We start from the raw sequence: 20,104 nt of genomic DNA on the forward strand, positions 1-20,104 counted from the left end.
TCTGATTACTTTGTCTAACACATGCTTGCCCCTGTGGAGACCAGCCTTCTGAGCACATGTTCAAGGTGCAACTTCCCCCAGCCTCCTTTCTCCACAGTCTCCCTCCCTTCACATTACAAGCGGTTATGAGTCTTTTGGGGTCTTGGGCTGCAGCATCCTACTTTGCCCTCACAAGGCATTATCCTCCCACAAGGGAGGCAGGCTGAGACTCCTTCCCTACCCAGAATTCCCTCCCTCCCTCTGCCTCACCTCTCCATATGCCGATGCTTGAAGTTACAGCTTGACTGTACAGGTCAGCCAAGGCCCCCTGTCCTTGGCATCCTCTCCCTGATCCACCTAGCTCCCCCAAATCCTACTTTGTGTCCATGTCCTGCCTGACTTTGATCTTGGCTTCCAAATGGGCTACAGCACATGAGGGTTAGCACAAGGCTTCATGGGAGGAGTATGGATCTTGGAGCACAGCAGAACTAGGTCTGACTAGGGATTCTCTCCCTGCTTCCTTGTTGATCTGGGGCAAGTTACTTGACCTGATCCTGTTATTTTTTTCCTGAGTCTGATTAAAACTAAATTATTTCATAACATCACCTATTTTTTAGGGGGGGGTAGTACTGGGTATCAAACCCAGGGAGGGATTCATGCATGCCAGACATGCACTCTAGCACTGAGCTACATCCACAGCTCTGACATCACCTGTCTTAAAAGCCACTGCTGTGAACGGATTTTGTAGCCTTGCCTGAGCTGTACAAAGAGGGCTGCTCTTGCTTTTCTTTGTACCATATTCATGAATTGCAACAAGTCCCCAGGTTCTCTCCCTACTTGTGCCACCTTGGGAACATCACCCGACTTCATATAGTCTGTCTCCTAATCAGTGGAGACAACGTGGGATTAAAGAAACCCAAAACTGCTGGATCAATAAATGTCCCATGCAATATGCTTTTAAAAGTAAAAGCTTGGCCTCTAGATGGTGGCGAAAGATGGTGGTTCATGGCCATGCCTACACTTCTAAATAGCAAGTCAGTGAGGAAAAGCCCCAGGAGGCTCTGAACACCCGTCTCCTGGCACTCCCCACCCCACTGCCCACAACTGAGTCAATGTCAGTTCCCTGCAAAGGACAAAAGGGAAGGAAATGAAGCTGCTCCATTTGCCTTCTGACTGGATCTGTTTCCTCACCCGAGACTGCGAGACTGCGGCTGTGTCTGTCAGTCAGCCTGTGGTAACCTGTCTCCTTAGAGGGTCCTTATAAATTAAAGCTGCAGGGCTTGGACGGTGAGGAAAGGCAGCTCCTTGGTGGAGATGGAAATATTAGAAGCTGGAATACTGATCCTGGTACTTCTGTTTGCTCTGGGCTGTGGGGCTGGGAGTCCAAGGAGTATGACCATACTGGGAATATCCCCTTTCCAGCCATGCAGGTCTAATCCAAATTCTCTCAATCTTTTTTGTCCTTTTTGGCAAAATCTGAAAAAAACCTCTGTAGATTATTGTATCAGTGTCAAGTTCCTGGTTGTGATCTTCTACTACAGTTTTGCGAAATGTTACTATTGGATGAAACTGAGTGGAAATGTCCTTGGGACCTCTTCATTTTTTCAACTACCTGTTGATTCTATAATTATTATTATTATTATTATTATTATATTTTGATTAAGAAGCTTTCAGAGGCTGGGGGTGCTCAGTGCTTGTCTAGCATATGTGAGGCCCTGGGTTCAATCCCCAACACTGTAAAAAATAAAATCTGCTTTTCAACTTCCTTTCCCCTCCCCAGGCCATCCCCAGCCCAGGCTCTTTTCAACTCCTCATATCCTTGCAGCTACTTCCGGGTTTGTCTTTTTGTCTTTACACATCCAGAGAATCCAGAAATGGATTTTGCCCCACTGCCTCCTGTGATCCCACATGCTGGATGGAGCTGGCAGTTGAGGCCTTGCAGACTTTCGGACCTTGTCTGCCATCTTTTTATCGTGTTCATGCCCTGCCTCTCTACAACATCCTTGTTCTTCAGGTCTTTGCTAGGATGCTCCCCGCTCCGATGCCAGGACTACCCTTCTGCCCCTTCAGTAACAGCAAGAGCCCATCTAACTTTCACCTGTTGCAAAGACTCTCCCACGAGTCAAATGCGAATAAAGCCCCTGCTCTGCTTCCTTGAAAGGATCCAGTGTGGCAAGGTCAGAATAAGCCTTTAATAAACTGTTATCAGCAAGTTACTCAAGATAGGAATGACAAGGACCTGCAGATCTCACTACCTGCACCCTCAGCATCTGCACGACCTCCGCAGCCCGACGCCCGCGGATCACCAGGGTCCGCCCTCAGGACACGCCCACATCTGGCACCGCCTCGCAAGAAGCGCCCAAGGCCAGGCCCCGCCCTTCGATTGGGCGCGCTAATGGATAGGCCACGCCCCTCGAGGTGCCCTCCAACCGTCTGGAGGAAGGGGCTCCAGGCCCTCCGACGGCCAGACCCCGCCCCTCAAAAGCTTTCAACGGGCAGGCCCCGCCCCTCCGGGAACCGCCAACCGCCAGGCCCCTCCCCTTGAGGCGCGCTAACGGCAAGGCCCCGCCCCCGCGTGCGCGGAGACGTGCGGGCGCCAGCGTAGTCGGCGGCTGAGGTGGCAGCGTGCGGGCGACATGGAGCTGCCTCAGATGCCGGAGCTGATGGGGCTGTCCCTGTTGGTCGGACTGCTGGCCCTGATGGCCACGGCGGCGGTAGCGCGGGGGTGGCTGCGCGCCGAGGAGGAGAGGGGCGGTCGGCCGGTCCGTAAGTAGGGCCTGGCGGGGAGGGGCCGCGCGCTGGGTGTCCGCGTGGGGCAGCCGGCGGCTTGGGCCGGCGCAGGCCGGGGATCCTAGGCCTCAGTTTCTCCCGTGGTGAAGTGAGCCTCCTCCCAGAGGCCGGGCGCCGCGTTGGCGGGCCGGCCGCACCCCAGGGCAGGGCTTGTTGGGACCAGGGCCCTGTGCCGCGGCCCTCTGGCAGGACAAGGCCACGCTGCTTTGGTCGCCCGGGTCGCCAGGAAAGCTGCAAACTCCGGAACGTGCTGTGCTGGGGGGAAAAAAAAAACGGAGAACGGGCGTTCGTTCTTAAGCACTCTCTATTAGTTTTGCGACCTACGGCAACGTGGATCGGGCTGGTAGACTTTGGGATCTTTTCCTTTAATGAGTCCAGTAAGGAATTGTATCCAGTCCGGCGCGGTGGCGCACTCCTGCAATCCCAGCGACTTGGGAGGCTGAAGCAGGAGGATCGCAAGTTCAAAGCTAGCCTCAGCAGTTTGACGAGGCCCTAAGCAACTCAGCGAGGCCCTGTGTCAAAATTAAAAAAAAAAAAAGTGCATCTAAAAATGTACATCTAAAATGTAAATATAAATACCCTAAGAATGCACGCGAAAAAAATTGTGTAATAAATGCCACAGAAGAGGTCAGTACTGGAAAACAAAAAAAAAAAAAAGTGAGAATGGCCAGCCCTGCTTTTCTGGAGGTCAATGAAATCTTTGCTGAGAGTAGGAAACCCAGGAGAGGGCTAGGGGTTCTTTTGTTATTTCTTTTGATGCTGGGATGGAGCCCAAGGCAAGCACTCTGCAACTGAGCTACAGCCCCAGCCAGTGGTGTAGGGTTCTGAAGGATAGTTGTGTAGGAAGAATTTGCCAGGAGGCTAAGAATGGCAGACATTCCTTCCAATGGCAAAACTCTTAAAGGCAGTGAATTCCAAAACAGCATTTGTTGTGCTCAAAGGTCAGGTGGGGCTTATTAGACAAGGCTGGAAAGGTAAGCAGAGCCAGATTGTGACCATCTTTGTGTGCAAGGTTTAGGAGGTATGTTTCCTGTAGGAATGGGGGGACATCTGCCACCATCTAGCACATGCCAGCTTTGTGCCTAGCCTGATTCTCTAACATATTATGTAAAACTTGACTGGCACCATTCCTGGCACAGGGTAGACAGATGCTTAAAACATGTTACTCTTTCTGAGTTCTTTCTGAGATTTCCTTGGGTCTTTAATGCATGTGTTGGGTGCTCTTGGTTTGTCATCCAGTTCTCCTAGTCTCTCTTTAAGCCCAGATCAGTTAAGTCACTTATCCAAGATTCAAGCCTCCAGATTTGGTTGTGCACATTATTTCCTGTATAGGAATATCTGGCCAAGAATCCACACTACACTGGCTGTGCTATGAGCCCACTCAGCTATTTCAGCCCAGAGAGGGTGCCTTGGTGCCTTTTCTAATTTGCACTGAGGTGCTCTATGAACTAAAAGCAAGTAGCCTTCTCAAGGTCACTCAGTAGTAGACACAGAATCCACACCCAGGTCTAATTCCAAAGCCTTTGTTTTTGCCTGTTTCACATATAATATTTCTCTCTTCTCGAGGACAAGAGCCATATCTGGTCCTCTCTTGCTGCTCTTCTCAGTGCCTAGTCAGTTGTAGGTAGTTAGTAGGTGCTTACAGATGAGTGAATGATGACTTGAGCCTTCCTAATAGGCCAGAAAGCAAATGGAACCAAGAAGTCAGGATCCAAGAAGCAGAAACAGAGTCAGCGGATTCGCAAGGAGAAGCCTCAACAACATAGCTTCACTCACCGTCTCCTGGCTGCAGCACTGAAGGTACATGAGTACTCATGGGTGCCCACATAGTGCCCACATGCGAAGACTCAGACCCTTGCAGACTTTTTCCTTTGTACTGATCAATGCGCATTGCAGGCCTCTCTGCCTCTGAAAAGTCATTGAGCATGTCTCATCTTAGCCTTTCTTATTCCAGCAATAGGGGTCCATAGTCATGGCTCCAGGTTAGGCTTCCTTGTTCCTCTAGGAGGCTCCCATTCACACTTACTCCAACCCGTCCCCTAGAGCCACAGCGGAAACATATCTTGCATGGACTTTAGCAGCAATGGCAAGTATCTGGCCACCTGTGCAGATGATCGCACAGTCCGCATCTGGAGCACCAAGGACTTCCTCCAGCGGGAGCACCGCAGCATGAGAGCCAACGTGGAGCTGGATCACGCCACCTTGGTGCGCTTCAGCCCTGACTGCAGGTGGGACAGGATGGGACCTCAGGTTTGCTTGTAGAAGCCTCACCCCAGGTTTATAGCTTTCCCATATCTGGTGGGAGTAGTGGAAGGTCTCCGTGGGGTGGCAGAAAGAGAGCATCCAGGTAGTTTGGGCACTGCCTGGGCTTCCTGGAGGGCTATGTTGTTACATAGCTTGGAAGCAGAGTAGGGGAAATAATTCCATCCAGCAAATGCCAAAACCTGGCTTCTAGTCGAGTCTTGGAAGCTCTCAGAGAAATTAAAGGAAGCCAAAGCTGTGATATTCCTGTACTGGGGATTGAATTTGGGGTGCTCTTCCACCAAGCTACGTTCCCAACCCTTTTATTTATTTATTTTGATATTAAGTCTTGCAAAGTTGCCCAGGCTGGTCTTAAGCTTGAGATCTTCCTCCTTCAGTCTCCCAAGTAGCTGGAATTATAGGTTTTGCCACCATGGCCAGCTTTTGAATAGTTTTTGTCGTCGTCGTCTTTTTTTTTTTTTTTTTTTGTACTGGCAATTAAGGGGCACTTACCACTAAGTCACATTCCCAGCCTTTCTTTGTTTTATTTCAAGACATTCTCTTACTAAGTCCATAGGCCTTGCTGAGTTGCTGAGGTTGGTCTTAGCCTCCCATGTTGCTGGGAATACTGGTGTTGTATCACCATGTCTGGCTTGAGATTTTGAAACAGGGGTTACATTATAAGGCTAGACTTACAAGGCACGAGGGGAGATCTTGAGTTTCCCCAGGGCCTGGAACACATAGGCTTCTGGGTCTAGATGAGGGAGAGACTTATGTGTTATCTGTCTCTAGAGCCTTCATTGTTTGGCTGGCCAATGGGGACACTCTCCGTGTCTTCAAGATGACCAAGAGAGAAGATGGGGGATTTACCTTCACAGCCACCCCAGAGGACTTCCCTAAAAAGCACAAGGCACCTGTCATCAACATTGGCATTGCTGACACAGGTAAAAGGCGTTCAGAGGTGGAACTTGCCCAAGGCATGAAAAACTAAAATGTCCACAGTTACATTTGCTGAATGACTTAATGCTGCCTGGGAGTTTTGTCAGTCTCAGTGTGACCAAGGAGCTCTGACTCCAAGCAGCCAGGTTCTGTGCTCCCCTTTAGTCCTGAGAGTCACAGCAAGGGGGCAGGGAAGAGCTGTACAGGTCTTGCCTGTGGCCACCCTTGGCGTGGGAGGGGAACATTGATGCTTTGGGCAGCAGAGGCTTTTAAAGTGTCTCTTCGAGAATGACAGTTGGATCAGATCATTGACTTCAGCTCATGTCATTCCCCTCCCTCTCAGGGAAGTTCATCATGACAGCCTCCAGTGACACAACTGTCCTCATCTGGAATCTGAAAGGTCAGGTTCTGTCTACCATCAACACCAACCAGATGAACAATACCTATGCTGCTATATCCCCTTGCAGCAGGTGAGCCTGGGAAGGGCCAAGGCATCTGGGTGGGAGAGGTTGAGACAAGTCAGGCACAACACAGAGAGGTGGCTTTGTGGTGGGGGGAGAGCACACAGGGAGGAGTCGGAACTCTGGGTGCAAGTCTCTGCTCTCCCAATGTTGCCGTGGTGTATGAGATTTCATGTAAGCTACCACTGTCCTTAATTTGTGTTTCTTCATCTCTTGAGTTTAAAGGGCAGAGTGAGGGCTCTACATATCTTAAAGCAAGCTGTGAGGATAAACTGAAGTCATGTATACAAAAACACTTCTTTAAAAAAAATTTTTTTTGTTGGTGCATTATAATTATACATAATGGTGGAATTTGTTGGTATACATTAGTACATGCAAGCCATCTAATTTGGCCAAAATCATTCAGAAAAGCACTTTTCAAAGGTACTTTGTGCTGTGTGCAGTGGTGCATGCCTGAAATGACAGTGACTGAGGAGGCTGAGACAGGTTCACAAGTTCAAGGCCAGCCTCAGCAATTTAGCGAGGCCCTAAGCAACTTGGTGAAACTCTGTCTCAGTAAAAAATGAAGAGGGCTGTGCATGTAGCTCAGTGGTAAATTGTTCCTGTTTTTTTTTTGTTGTTGTTGTTGTTTTTAAAGATGCTGCTGTACTCAGTGGCTTGGGAGGCTGAGGCAGAGTTCAAAGCCAGCCTCAGCAACTTAGCGAGGCGCTAAGCAACTCAGTGAGACTCTGTCTCTAAATTTAAAAATATTTTTAAAAGACTAGCATGTGGCTCAGTGGTTAAGTGCCCCTGGATTCAGTTTCCAGTACAAAAAAAGTTATTTGTGTCTAGGCGGGGGTGTAGAGGGCTTGTCCAGCATGCATAGGCCCTGGGTTCCATCCCCAGCACCACAGAAAAATTTAAAAGTATCCTCAGAAAAGCTGTGTAAGGGGTTTGCAGGAACAAGGTGCCTATAAAATTGTTTCAAAGGAACCTGGGTTGTGTGGCAGGTTTGTGGCCACATGTGGTTTCACCCCAGATGTGAAGGTCTGGGAAGTCTGCTTTGGAAAGAAGGGGGACTTCCAGGAGGTCGTGCGAGCCTTTGAACTGAAGGGCCACACTGCAGCTGTCCACTCCTTCGCTTTCTCCAACGACTCGCGGAGGTGAGTGAGTGAATGTGCCCTCATTGGTGTCTTAGCAGTGGCTCCTGGCAGCCAAAGCAAGCCCTCCCTCCTGCCGGAGCTGTGGCTCTGAAGGGAAAGCAGACTTGCCTTCCTAGCTGAGGTCCCTCTGACTCCCCAGGGGCCTCCCTGCCAGAGGGAGCTGGGGCTCAAGCTGTGATTTCGCATATTACAGGATGGCCTCTGTCTCCAAGGATGGTACATGGAAATTGTGGGATACAGATGTGGAATACAAGAAGCAGCAGGATCCCTACCTGCTGAGGACAGGACGCTTTGAAGAGGCTAGCACCATGCAGTGCCGCCTGGCTCTCTCCCCTGACACCCACGTCTTGGCCTTGGCCAGCGGCACTAGTATTCATCTCTACAATACCCGGCGGGGTGAGAAGGAGGAATGCTTTGAGCAGGTCCATGGGGAGTGTATCACGGACTTATCCTTCGACATCACTGGCCGCTTTCTGGCCTCCTGTGGGGATCGGGCAGTGCGGCTTTTCCACAATACCCCTGGCCACCGAGCAGTGGTGGAGGAGATGCAGGGCCTCCTGAAGCGGGCCTCCACCGAGAGCACTCGCCAGAGGCTGCAGCAGCAGCTAACCCAGGCCCAGGAGGCCCTGAGGAGCCTGGGAGCCCTGAAGAAGTGACTGGCTCAGGAAGGGTCTGGCCTGCTTCCCCAGTACTTCCACTTTGATTCCCAGGTGCTCCTGGGTGGAAACCCTCCAAAGGAGGTCTTGGTGTTCTTGCTGGCGGCCCCTCTTTTTCCCATTGAAACTGCTCTTGTCCACTTGGATCTCTCTCTCTCCTTACTGTTTTTGACTTCTGGACTGAAGAGCAAGGTGCTTTTCTTTCTCCTAGGCCCAAGGGGTGGAATCTGTCTTCACCCAGCACTGAGGAGAGTGGTCTTTGACCTTGTGACAGCATACTCTGACACCCAGGAAGTTTGTAAACGTAGATATGAACCCCGGAATGTTGCAGCACTATTATGGGGTGAGCTGAGCTGTGTTCTGAGCCCCAGGAAGATGAGCCTTCACCTGGGCCAGGTTACCAGCTCCATGAGAAGTAATGAAGGTGCTGCTTTCTGGGCTTTGGTTTTCTTATTTGTAAAATGCAGAGTAATGCTCGCTGTTGCCTCCTTGCAAACATGAGGCTAAGGAAGTATAAGTTCCCTACATTTGGAAGAAAAGTGAAAAAGAATAATATTGTCCGATGTCATTAACTGTTCAGTAAAAGTGGGACTCAAAAGTGTGGTTTGAAACCAAATTAGAAACATTCCTGTGTAGCAAAGTTTTACGGGACTTGGTCATACATTTGGAGTCTGGTTCAGTTTCATGTTGTGTGGAAGAGCGGTCTGATCCTGGGCGGGGACGTGCCACTCTGGAGAAGTCACATCCTGTCTGAGGAGACCTCTTTTCACGTCATCACATGTTTGAGTGCCTCCTCTGGCCAGCCCGGCTAGGTACAGAGGATAAATATGACTGAGGTCAGGGAACTAAGAGACATGTCTATAAGAGCTGCTTTTAAATTCATGGCTACAGTAGACTGTTGTAAAAGTCAAGGCAAGAGAGAGAGAGAGAACTGAGCCATGACAGAGGTGACTGGTATGGGGGTGAATGGATAGATTGATAAGAAATTGGGTCTTTCAAAGTTTGAATATGGGGGCATAAGGACTGCTTGCATATGGGAAGTGAGGGACATTAGGAATCTAGGCACAATGTCTTCATCCAGAATCAGTCTTGATCTCTAAAACCAGGGCATCCGGTGGTCCCAGTGTTCTCCAGATGTTAGAACAGGTCACAACCTCGAAGTTGCCCTTGACTGCTCCCTTTTCATTACCACCTCCCACCCCCACTGCTCCATCCACCCTTAAGGAAGTTCCTTGACATGCTCAGTCTGCTGCCTCTCTCCATCTTTCCTGTTACCATCCTGGTCCTAGCCACTGTCACCTATTGGACCTCATAGTACAGCTTGCAATTGGTTTCCCAGTTGGGTTCCCTGCTTCCTCTGTTGCCTTAGTCACCTTTCTACCCAGCAGAGTGATCTTCTGAAAATGTAAAGCAGACCACCTTACTCCCTAGTTAAAACCCTTCAAAAGCTTCCCCTTGCTTTTTGAACAAAATCCTAAAATTCTCACCATGAAGCCATGTGACCTGGCCCCTTCCTTCTCTGTGATCTTTCTTTACCGCTCTCAGCCACCTGGTCTTGCTGTTCTTGAATGAGCTGAACTGTCTATAGCGGCCGGCGCCTCCTGCCTGTGCTGGTCCCTCTGTGTGGAAGCGTCTTTCTTTCCTGTTGGCAGGAATTGTCATAATTCAGTTCTTCAGTTCTTGGTTTCTTTTGCCTCCCAGAGAATCCCCCTCCCTGACCACCCCATCTGAAGTAGCCCTTTCCACCAATCATATCACACCCGTCACTTTAGCTTAGTTTCTTTGTTCTCTGTTAACTTGATGCTATCTGAAATTATCTTGTTTGGATATTTGTTTGCTTCAGGGGTTTCCATTTCAGTTCTTTTGGATGTCAAATAACCAACATGTCAGTGTCTGAGGCCAGTCCTCTGGGTTTGAGACGATAGGAAATGGTGGAGGCTGCAGGGAGCTGAGGGCATACGCCCTGGTTGTGGGGCAGCAGGTGACTACTACCTATTATTGTTGAAGGATCTAGCACATGTTGCCTGTTTCAGAGAATCTCGGTTTTGGCAATGTACTAAAAAATAAAAACATGAAAATTAAGAACTGTATGGACCACACAAAACACTGAGGTGACCAGATGCAGGCCACTTGTCTCTCGTCAGCGTGTGGACTGTAGGACCCACTGCAGTGTGAACTGCACAGGGACAAAATCCTTGTCTGTCTTCTTTGTTCTGGGTCCTGAGCACAGTAGCTAGGACTAAGTAAGCCTTCAATAAATGTTGCACTCAGAATAGGGGCAAGTGGTGGGTGGACACCTTGGTATATTCTTGTTCTTACACTTGTATGGTTTTATGTTCCTGATAACAGACTTCTGACTCATAATACTGTGCACATGGAGCTGGTGAATATTTACTTTTGACTGCCAGAAGATTGAGACTAAAAAAACTCTTTGCACACCTGTTTTGAGAAGCAGCTCTGGCATTACTCCCATAGTACACCCAAGAGGAAGTGACCGTAGAATGTTGAGTTACTGAAGTCAGAAGTCTTCAGTTCCCGTTTCTGCTGGGGCCTGAAGCAGGTAGATCACTTGACCTCTGGGTTTGTTTTTTCATCTGTAAAATGGGAATAAGTCCTATCATGTCCACTTGCCATGTTGTGAGTTTCTAATGAGTGAAAACACTACAAAAGGTCAGAAACTTTCTGGGGCCAGACAGCTCCACTCAGTAAAGATGCAGCTGCTTCTCTTGCAACCAGGAAGTGTCTGGATCCTAACGTAGAGAGGAGGCTGCCCAGTTGCTTTTTAGCAAGACTTGGGTGCAGACAGCATTACTATTTTTAAATTACTATTTTAACTTCGGTGGGTTCTAAATTTTTTCAAAATAAAGTGTTTGGAAAATATATATTTTTTTGAAGTTGAACACAATACCTTTATTTTTATGTGGTGCCGAGGATCGAACCCAAGGTGAGGTGAGTGCTCTACCCCTGAGCCATAACCTCAGCCCCTGGAAAATATTTTAAATGACTGATAAAATCATCAAAATTGAATAAAACAAGCACACAGTTTAAGGCCTATTGATAGTCTTGGTAAATTTCTGTTCAGGTAACAAGAGCCCTGTGGGTGTTTACAGGACCATGATCCTCCTCAGAGATCTTAAGGAAAGGGGCGAGGGAACCACTGAGGTTGGGCCTTCAAGTATTTAATGAGAAACCTGCGTTACGCAGGGCTCTGTACTCTGTGCTAGAAATAATCAGTGAACAGGCCATGTTGCCGCCTTGATGGAGCTACTCCAAAGACAAAGTGTCTGAAATGGTGACGAATGCTCTGGAGAAAAATGGGAAAGGGGACAGAAATGAGTGTGGGTCTGGAAGCCCAGGGAGCGCTGCATGGAGAAGACATTTGAGTAAAGACCTTAAGGTGGCCTGAGCCAGCTTTTTACCTGAGACAAAAACCTGAGAAAATAGAAGAGGAAAGATAATTTTATCTCCTGGTTCAGAGGTTTTAGTCCATGGCTTGTGGGCTCCATTGCTACCGGCCTGTGTGGGGCAGAGGGCCTGTAGGGCAGAGTGTCCTGGTTGAGGGGTGTGATGGAGCAGAGCCAGAGCTGGGGACAAGACCCTGAAGGCAACCCCCGCCAAGGACCCACTCTTCATGAGTCCACTCTTCATGGATTCTGTGACTCCATGATGGATGAGATCAGGGCCTTCATGATCAAATCACTTTCCCCAAAGCTCCACCTTCTGAACATAGCTGCATTCAAGACTGACATGAGCTTTTGGGGGACACTGCAGTTGTGAATCATGGAAGAACCTGAAGTGCAAGGTCTCTGAGGATGGAGCTTGACTAGGTGTTTTCAGATGAGCAAGGCCAGTCTCAGCCATAGCCAGGTGGAGTTGTAGGAGGAAAGGGGAGAGCATTGACGGGAAGAGGACCATAGGGCTACTGTAGGCCATTGTAGCTTTCACTCTGAGAAGGGAAGCAGTTGCATTGAATGCAAGTTGGCTATGAACTCAAAAAGTGCCTATGGGTAATAGTTTGTAGGTTTCCACTTTGGTTACACAGAGCACAGCACAGAGGAAAGGGTCAAGGGAACCACTGAGGTTGGGCTTTTGGGTATTTAATGAGAATTTGCATAGTGCCAGGCTCTGTTCTCCGTGCTGTTGTGGGAGAAGAGGTAAGAAATGGAGGGCCAAGTCGACATATAGGAGGAAGCAGGCATGTCCTTAGGGCAGTGGGTAGCCCAGGGAAGGTGATGGGCAAGATGAGCTGAAGGAGACATGGAAGTAGGAGGCTAGAGCAGCTGAGGAACAGAAGCTACAGGGGCCTAGGAGTGTGCAGAGCACTTACAGGCCCTGGTTAGATGCCCAGTGTTCCCCCCACCTCATGTCCCCTGCCCCCTTCCCCCCCTGCACACACACACTCCTCCCAACAGAAGAGAAACCTCAGGGTGAAGGCTGGCCAGGAGTTGACCAGAGTGAGAGAAGTTGGTGTAATTTTCAGGTGGTGGCCTGTATCTGAACCATGGGGGTTAGGGATGGGACTGAAGACCCAACAGCTGGTTTGACTCATGGCACTTGAGTTCCACCATGCATTTCATTTTCCTATTGCTTTCTTTACTACCACCTTGAGGGCAGGGAGTAAGTCTTAGTCATCTTTGCGTCACCCACAGTTTCACTGCTAGAGGGTATTTAGCAGGTGCTCTGGCCACATGTGAGTTTGGTTATTTTGGATCAGCTAGGTTTAAAAAACTGATGTGTCACCTCCAATCCTATTGTTTCTAGATTCATCTTTTCTCTCCATGTGCTAGTTTGGCTCTTTCATTCGTCAGCCAGGCTGAAGCTCTTTCTGACTCAGTCACCAGCAAGAGAACAAATGTTTATCAAGCCATGACATTTGTCAATCAGGAAAGGGGACAGTCTTACCTAAGGCTTGGTCAAGTTCAGGGATTTCTGTGGAGCAGAGAAAAAGAAGTTTATTTAAAGGGCCAGGTGTGCATACCTGTAATCCTAGTGATGTGATGCCAGCTGCTGGGGAAGGAAGATTGAAAGTTCAAGGCCAGACTGGGCAATTTAGCTAGGCCCTTGTCTCAAAGAGTTGGAGATGAAGGTCAATGGTGGAATGCCTCTGGGTTCAATTCCCAGTGCCGGGAAGGGAGCAGAGGTTTTTCTAGAGGTGGGGAAAACAACCACTACAGCCCGCTTCCTGTGTCTCCTGAAACAGCTGCCACAGGACTCTTCACCTACTATAGGCATCATCAGTACATGCCTGCTTGCCTGCCCACGCATGGGCCAGGGCAAAAAGCCAAGACTTGCACTAAAGAGTCATCGTTTACCCACATATTCATTGTGCACCTACAGTGTCTGTGGACGCAGTCTTTACAGTAACAGCATCTACTATTTTCAGAGATAGCTTCAAGGTCATTTTCTCTAGATTATGTTATCCTAGTACCTTGTATTTCCCTTAACCAAGCATTTGTCAAAAGGCATTTATTTTATTTTTGTATTTGTAGTTGTTAATGGACCTTTTTTATTCATTTGCAGTGCTGAGAATTGAACCCAGTGCCTCACACATGCTAGGCAAGCCCTCTGCCACTGAGTCACAACCCCAGCCCCTCAAAAGGCATTTTAAATACTTAATTTCTGGTCTACATGTTCTATTGAACCAGAAGCTCTTTGAAAACAAAACCACTATGTTCTCAGCATTAGGTACAGAGCCTTCCATAAATCAGGCAGCATTTAATCAACAATTGCTGAATTTCATACTTAAGACTATACTTAAGTACAAGCAAGGTAGAACCCTAGGCTATCTGGGAAAGGCTGGAGTTTGAACTGGATGCTGGAAAAAGTAGTATATTTATCAGATGAAGAGATAAAGAGAATTGCAGGTGATGAACAGGTGTGTGCAAAGGCTGGAAGCCATGCAGTAGATAGGTGTGAAACTTCCTGTGGTTGGGGCACAGTCGTGTATCTGGGGAACAAGGATGCCAGACAGAAGAGGCAAGGCAGATGGTGCAGAGTCTTGGTTCCATCAAGGTCAAAGGGCATCAAATAATAGTTGAAACAGCAAGGCAGGAGGGTGGTGACCTCGAAATACCCTGGGGATGCTGAGGACCACACCGGCAGTGCCTCGCACCTCGCCCTGTGCATAGCACGTGCACCAGGCTCGAAGTGCACACACACCAGCGAAGGGGCCCAGGGGACTCCCGGGGCGCTCTAAAGGGACGCCCAGGGCGGGGCGCGCAGGCGCGTTGAGGCCTCAAGCCCCAGGGGGCGGGCGGGTGCGCGCGCTCCCTCGCGCACGCGCGCACGGAGGGGGCGACGGCCGCGGTGACGCTGAGGCGGCGGGCGGGCGGCGGCGCGTGAGGCGCGCGATTCTCCGTGTCTTGGGAGCAGTGTCCTGGCCCCCGCCGTTCCCGCCGCCGCCATGTCGGGCCGGTCGGTCCGGGCTGAGACCCGCAGCCGGGCCAAGGACGACATCAAGAAGGTGATGGCGGCCATCGAGAAAGTGCGGAAATGGTGAGGGGCGGGAGCCAGCGGTTCTGGCGGGGAACTCGGGCCCAGACCCAGAGGAGCGCGGGACTGGCGGGCAGGGTGGGAGCTGAGCGGCCGGAGCTGGGGGAGGGGGGGCGTAGGAGAAGGCGGGAGGAGGGTGCGCTGGCGTCCGCGTGAGGTCAGAGGGCGCCCCGGACGCGGCCAATCAGCGGCTTCCTGGCTCGCGGGCCCGCCCACCTGCCGCGGTCGCGGGCGTCGGGAGGCGCTTCCGGCTTCCGGACGCGGAGTCCTGTGCTGCAGTGGGGTTTCGTTGCCTACTTGCCGCTTGTCCGCGGTGGAGAGCCGCGGTGGAGTGGCCCGCCGGGCTGCGCGCAGTGCTTGGGAAGCCGCCGGAGATTGCGAAGTTTCGGGGCAGATGGCGCACTCCAGGAGCTGGCGCGGTCCTGAGGTGGAAACCCTGCGCTCCCGAGACCCGGCTCCGAGTGGCTTGGAAACGGCTCTGACGTCGGCCGAGCGCCCGTCTTGTTATCAGGAGCTTCACCCGTTAGATTTCCAGTTCGAGGCCAGCCTGGGAACTTAGATTCTGCCTCGACAAACAAAAAGGGCTGGGGATGTCGCTCGGCGACTGAGCGCCCCTGGGTCCAGGCCCCCACCCTGAAGACAGGGCAGCGTTGGCTTTCTCCCCAGGAGCCTTCCAGCCGCTGAGATTTAGTGCAAATATGAAGCAATTCTTGGCTTCCTTGCCCGGGGCGTGTGACATACCTGTGATCGCAGCCGCTGGGGAGGCTGGAGGATCCCAAGTTCTAGGTCAGTGTGAGCAGTTTATCGAGACCTTGCCTCAAAATGTCAGAGAGGGGCTAGGGATGCAGCTCAGCGTTCAAGGTTCTGGGTTCAGTCTCTAGTAGAACCGCAGAAATAATTAAGTAATAATAGATCATGGCTTCCCTCTCCACATGGAATCCTCCTAGGTTTTGGTGAGACCTAAGAGCCCACGATTCTCTTCCTTGCCGTCATTGTTCCAGCGGTCTATGCCATAGGGCTCTCCTCTCCCGCCTGGAACTCCACGCCTTCCCTGGTGGATCATCCTGCTGCTCCTCTTGCTCATCGTCCAGTTCGGGTCGTGTTTGCTTAATTACATTTTACTTACTTCAAGTACTAGAGCGATTTTTTAGAAATCTTTCTAGTCCTAGATGAATACAATCCTGTGTTTTGTTTCTTTTTATGTGGTGCTGAGGATCGAACCCAGGGCTTCACGTGCTAGGCAAGCACTCTGCCACTGAGCTACAACCCAGTCTGGAGTGATCTTTTTAAAGTGTACTATAACACCCTTCTGCTTCCAAAGTAATGCTTAGAAGCCTCTTATTTTATGATAAAGACCAAAAAAGGTACTGCCTCTTTCTTAGGATGCTGATACCATACTTCTGTTCCTGATGCTGGGTATCCTCCTCTCTCCTCCTTGCCTAATTAATTTCTGGCTCTGCTCCAAAGTTTATTTTTCAGGGTCAGCAACTCCCCCCCACCACCACATTTTTTTTAAATTTGTGCATTATAGTTTTTTTGGGGGGGGTACTGGGAGTTGAACTCATGAACACTCAAATCACTGAGCCACATACCCAGCCCTATTTTTGTATTTTATTTAGATACAGGGTGTCACTGAGTTGCTTAGTGCCTTGATGTTGTTGACTGTTGCTTTGAACTTGAAATCCTCCTGTCTCAGCCTCCCAAGCTGCTGGGATTACAGGCTTGCACCACCACACCTGGCTGTGATGATTTTTAACATATAAAAATGGTTATTTAGCCAGGCAGCGTACACTTGCATAGTCCCAGCTACTAGGGAGGCTGAGGCAGGAGGATCTTTTAACCCCAGGTGTTTGGGGCTAGCCTGGGCAACATAGAAAGACTGCTTCAGAAAAGAAAGGGTCTGTAGGCCATGTGATGCATCCCTGGGCCCTACCACAGGCTCCTGGAGTGGTCTGTTGGGAAACTAACTCCAGTTTACTAAGTCTTCGTTTTTCTTTGTTATGTCACAGTCTCTCAAATTTTTGTGTCATTATTTGCTGAACAGAACAGCAGTTACTTTTTTGGCTTTTTTGTAACTTCAAATCAGACTTAAAACTTTCAGATGCAGTGGGACAAACCTGTTTCCTTAAGAGGCTGAGGCAGAAAGATCACAAGTTCCAGGCCAGCCTGGGCTTGCAGAAGTAATTCTAGAACAAGGGAGTGCCTTTATTACATTTCCTTTACGCACATGGGTTCACAATTCTTAAAGTATATTGAAGGCGCGAGTTCAGAACAGTGAATTTAGTTTAATCTGGACTACTTGTGAGACTTTAAATAATGACCTATGGAGTGACTGTGGGCAAGACAGTCGTTCCACCTTATGTCTTTGCTTACTTTGTGGGTATATAGCATCCACCTTATCAGAAAGGCTGAGAGGGTTTTCTATAGAGCTTTGATCCTCAAGGTGTATTTCTTCTTTATTTAACCTTTTTTCTTTTTTTTTTTTTTTTTTTGTAGATGGACACAATACCTTTATTTATTTTTACATGCTACTGAGGATTGAACCCAGTGCCTCATATATGCAAGTCTTGCACTCTACCACTGAGCCACGACCCCAGCCCCTAATCTTTTTTTTTTTTAATTTTTTTAATATTTATTTCTCAGTTTTCGGCGGACACAACATCTTTGTTTGTATGTGGTGCTGAGGATCGAACCCGGGCCGCACGCATACCAGGCGAGCGTGCTACCGCTTGAGCCACATCCCCAGCCCCATTTTTTTTTTTTTTTTTTTTAATATTTACTTTTTGGTTGTAGTTGGACACAGTACTTTATGTGGTGCTGAGGATCAAACCCAAGGCCTCACATGTGCTAGGCAAGCGCTCTATTGCTGAACCACAATCCCAGCCCTTTATATAGTCTTGACAACCCAGAATGGGAAGGGATCCTCCCATTTCCACTGTCATTGCTCCCCCTCACCTCCTACCCTTGAAGCAGGAGTGTCTTGTGATTGTTTATCCCTTGGAGGGACTTCTGAATGGAAGACAGAGAAGAGGAGCAGTGTGGGATTAACCTAGAGAGATTTGAAGAGATTATTTCTAAAATTATCAGCCTTCTTTTTAAGTTTTTTTTTTAATATTTATTTTTTAGTTGTAGTTGGACACAATACCTTTATTTCACTTATTTATTTTTATGTGGTGCTGAGGATCGAACCCAGGGTTTTGTACATGCAAGGCGAGTGCTTTACTGCTGAGCCCCAGCCCTAGCCTCAGCCCCTTAAAATTTTTAATTTAAAAAAATCTGTCCTAGCTACCCACAGTGGCACATGCCTATATTCAGTACACTCAGGAGGTGGAGGCAGGAAGATTGTAAGTTGGAGGCCAACCTCAGCAATTTAGTGAAACCGTATCTAAAGAAATAAAAAGGGGGCTGGGGTTATGGCTCAGTGGTAGAGTGCTTGCCTAGCATGTGTGAGGCGCTGGATTAGATCCTCAGCACCACATTAAAAAAAAAAAAAAAGGTATTGTATCCAACTACAACTAAAAAAAATATTAAAAATAAAAAAGTCCTGGTATGGTGGTGCAGGCATGTAATCCCAGCAGCTTGGGAGACTGAGACAGGAAAATCATGAGTTCAAAGCCAGCCTCGGCACCAGTGAGGTGCTAAGCAACTCAGTAGACCTGGTCTCTAAATAAAATACAAAATAGGGCTGGGGATGTGGATCCGTGGCCAAGTGCTCCTGAGTTCAATCCCCACTACTCAAAAAAATAAAATGAAATAGGGTTGGGGATGTGGCTCAGTTGGTAGAGTGCTTGCCTCACATGCACAAGTCCCTGGGTTCAATCCCCAGAAACACCAAAATATAAAAAGGGCTGAGGATGTAGCTGAGTGGTAAAGTGCCCCCTAGGTTCACTCCTCTGTACTGCAAAAAAACCAAATAAATAAAAGTGTGTGTGGGCAGATTTCTTAACCTTTCTTTAGCCCTGTCATCCATACTTGGGTAATTGATGATTTCTTATACCCCAAACACAGCTTCAGTTATAATTTGACAGATAAGAAATTTTGAAGGCATTTCAGAGTGAAGGAATAATCTGCTGAGAAATAAAAAAGCACAAGTTAATGAACAGAAAATCTGTTTATTGTTTTATTAGTTATAAGAAATGTCTTTCTTGTAGGGAGAAAAAATGGGTGACTGTGGGTGACACATCCCTTAGGATATTTAAGTGGGTTCCTGTGACAGACAGCAAGGAGGTAAGTGTGGAAGAAAATCAAAACAACAAAAAAGGTACCCATTCTTTCTTTGATTACATCTTATTTATAAACAAACTTACTTGCACAAAATTGAGTTGAAGATGATACTTCAGGTACTCTTTGTCATTGGTCCATGCAAGGCCACTAGTATTTTCTGCCTTTGTTCACTTCCTGTGATCCATTTGACGTTTCCAGGTCTTGACAGACTGCTCCCAGGCCTGCTTCCCATGTTTGTAAGTATAGTTATATGGACCCACAACTGTGCCAGTGACTTATTTTATTCCTTGTTGTTCGTAGGTGGTTTTGAGCCACAGTGGCATAGCTGTATAGTTGCTGTAAGACCTGACGGCTCACAAAACCTAAAATGTTTATTCTCTGATCCTTGGAGGTTTGGCTCAGTGGTAGAGTACATGCCTAGCATGCTTAAGACCATGGCCTCCTTTCCACCATCACAAGAAAACAAAAAAAGTGTACTGACTGATGCTTTTATCTGATTGGCTACTGATTGCAGTGTGTGTATTATATGTATAAATACATACCTTTTTGATTCTGATAAATGCCTTATTCATCATCCCTCTGTTGATTTGGATACCTATAAATTATTGAAAAATACATAACATTGTTTATATGTGTATTGTTTTCAAAACATCCATCTGTTTACATCTGTAAACCATTTTTCCTTCTCTTTCATTCAGCTGTGATCTCAAGAACTTGCCACATATCTGTAAATGTGGACACTTTTGTATTGTGTCCTCTTAAGTGCAGTGATCACAGCTGCACGTTCCCTGCATCACAAACACCCACATTACCTCCAACCTTTTTTTCCCCTAAATGTTTTTTTTTTTTTTTTTTTAATTTTGAATGTAAAACAGAGAGAAGGGGCTGGGAATGTAACTCAGTGCTTGTCTGGCCTGCATGAGGTCCTGGGTTCCATCCCCAGCACTGAAAACATACACACACATAGGAAAGTACAGTTGTACAGTCTAATAAATAAATACAAAACTAATATTCTTGTAAAAACTACCCAGGTCAAACAATAGAGTATTACCTAGGCTGGGTGCACACCTGTAATCCCAGTGGCTTGGGAGGCTGAGGCAGAAGGATCACAAATTCAAAGCCAACCTCAGCAGTTTAGCAAAGCTCTAAGTAACTTAGTGAGATCCGATCTCTAAATAAA

The 20,104-nt window shown here is 48.3% G+C and overlaps 2 protein-coding genes across 5 annotated transcripts in view; both read left to right on the forward strand.

Moving 5' to 3' along the window:
• Positions 1-2,515: 2,515 nt before the first annotated feature.
• Tbl2 (transducin beta like 2) lies at positions 2,516-11,042 on the forward strand. 2 transcript variants are annotated; one of them, XM_026396895.2, is made up of 7 exons: positions 2,516-2,745; positions 4,448-4,569; positions 4,813-4,997; positions 5,803-5,954; positions 6,293-6,419; positions 7,400-7,552; positions 7,746-11,042. In XM_026396895.2, the coding sequence occupies exons 1-7, from the start codon at positions 2,616-2,618 to the stop codon at positions 8,206-8,208; spliced, it is 1,332 nt and encodes a 443-aa protein (XP_026252680.1). In that variant the 5' UTR covers positions 2,516-2,615; the 3' UTR covers positions 8,209-11,042. The 2 variants fall into 2 exon arrangements, with proteins under 2 accessions (XP_026252680.1, XP_077658654.1); XM_077802528.1 differs by lacking the exons at positions 2,516-2,745; positions 4,448-4,569 and having other exon boundaries at positions 4,924-4,974.
• A 3,475-nt stretch (positions 11,043-14,517) lies between these two features.
• Positions 14,518-20,104, forward strand: part of Bcl7b (BAF chromatin remodeling complex subunit BCL7B) — a 29,696-nt gene continuing 24,109 nt past the window's right edge. For all 3 annotated transcript variants that reach the window (XR_003301555.2, XM_026396897.2, XM_026396898.2), the window contains exons 1-2: positions 14,518-14,703; positions 18,852-18,927. Coding sequence is in view for 2 of the 3 variants with exons in the window: in XM_026396897.2 (XP_026252682.1) it covers positions 14,612-14,703; positions 18,852-18,927 (168 nt within the window). In the remaining variant the exon portion in view is untranslated. The remainder of the gene's footprint in view (positions 14,704-18,851; positions 18,928-20,104) is intronic.

The sequence above is a fragment of the Urocitellus parryii genome, chromosome 9 (assembly GCF_045843805.1).
Source record: "Urocitellus parryii isolate mUroPar1 chromosome 9, mUroPar1.hap1, whole genome shotgun sequence".
In the NCBI taxonomy this organism is placed as follows: domain Eukaryota; kingdom Metazoa; phylum Chordata; class Mammalia; order Rodentia; family Sciuridae; genus Urocitellus; species Urocitellus parryii.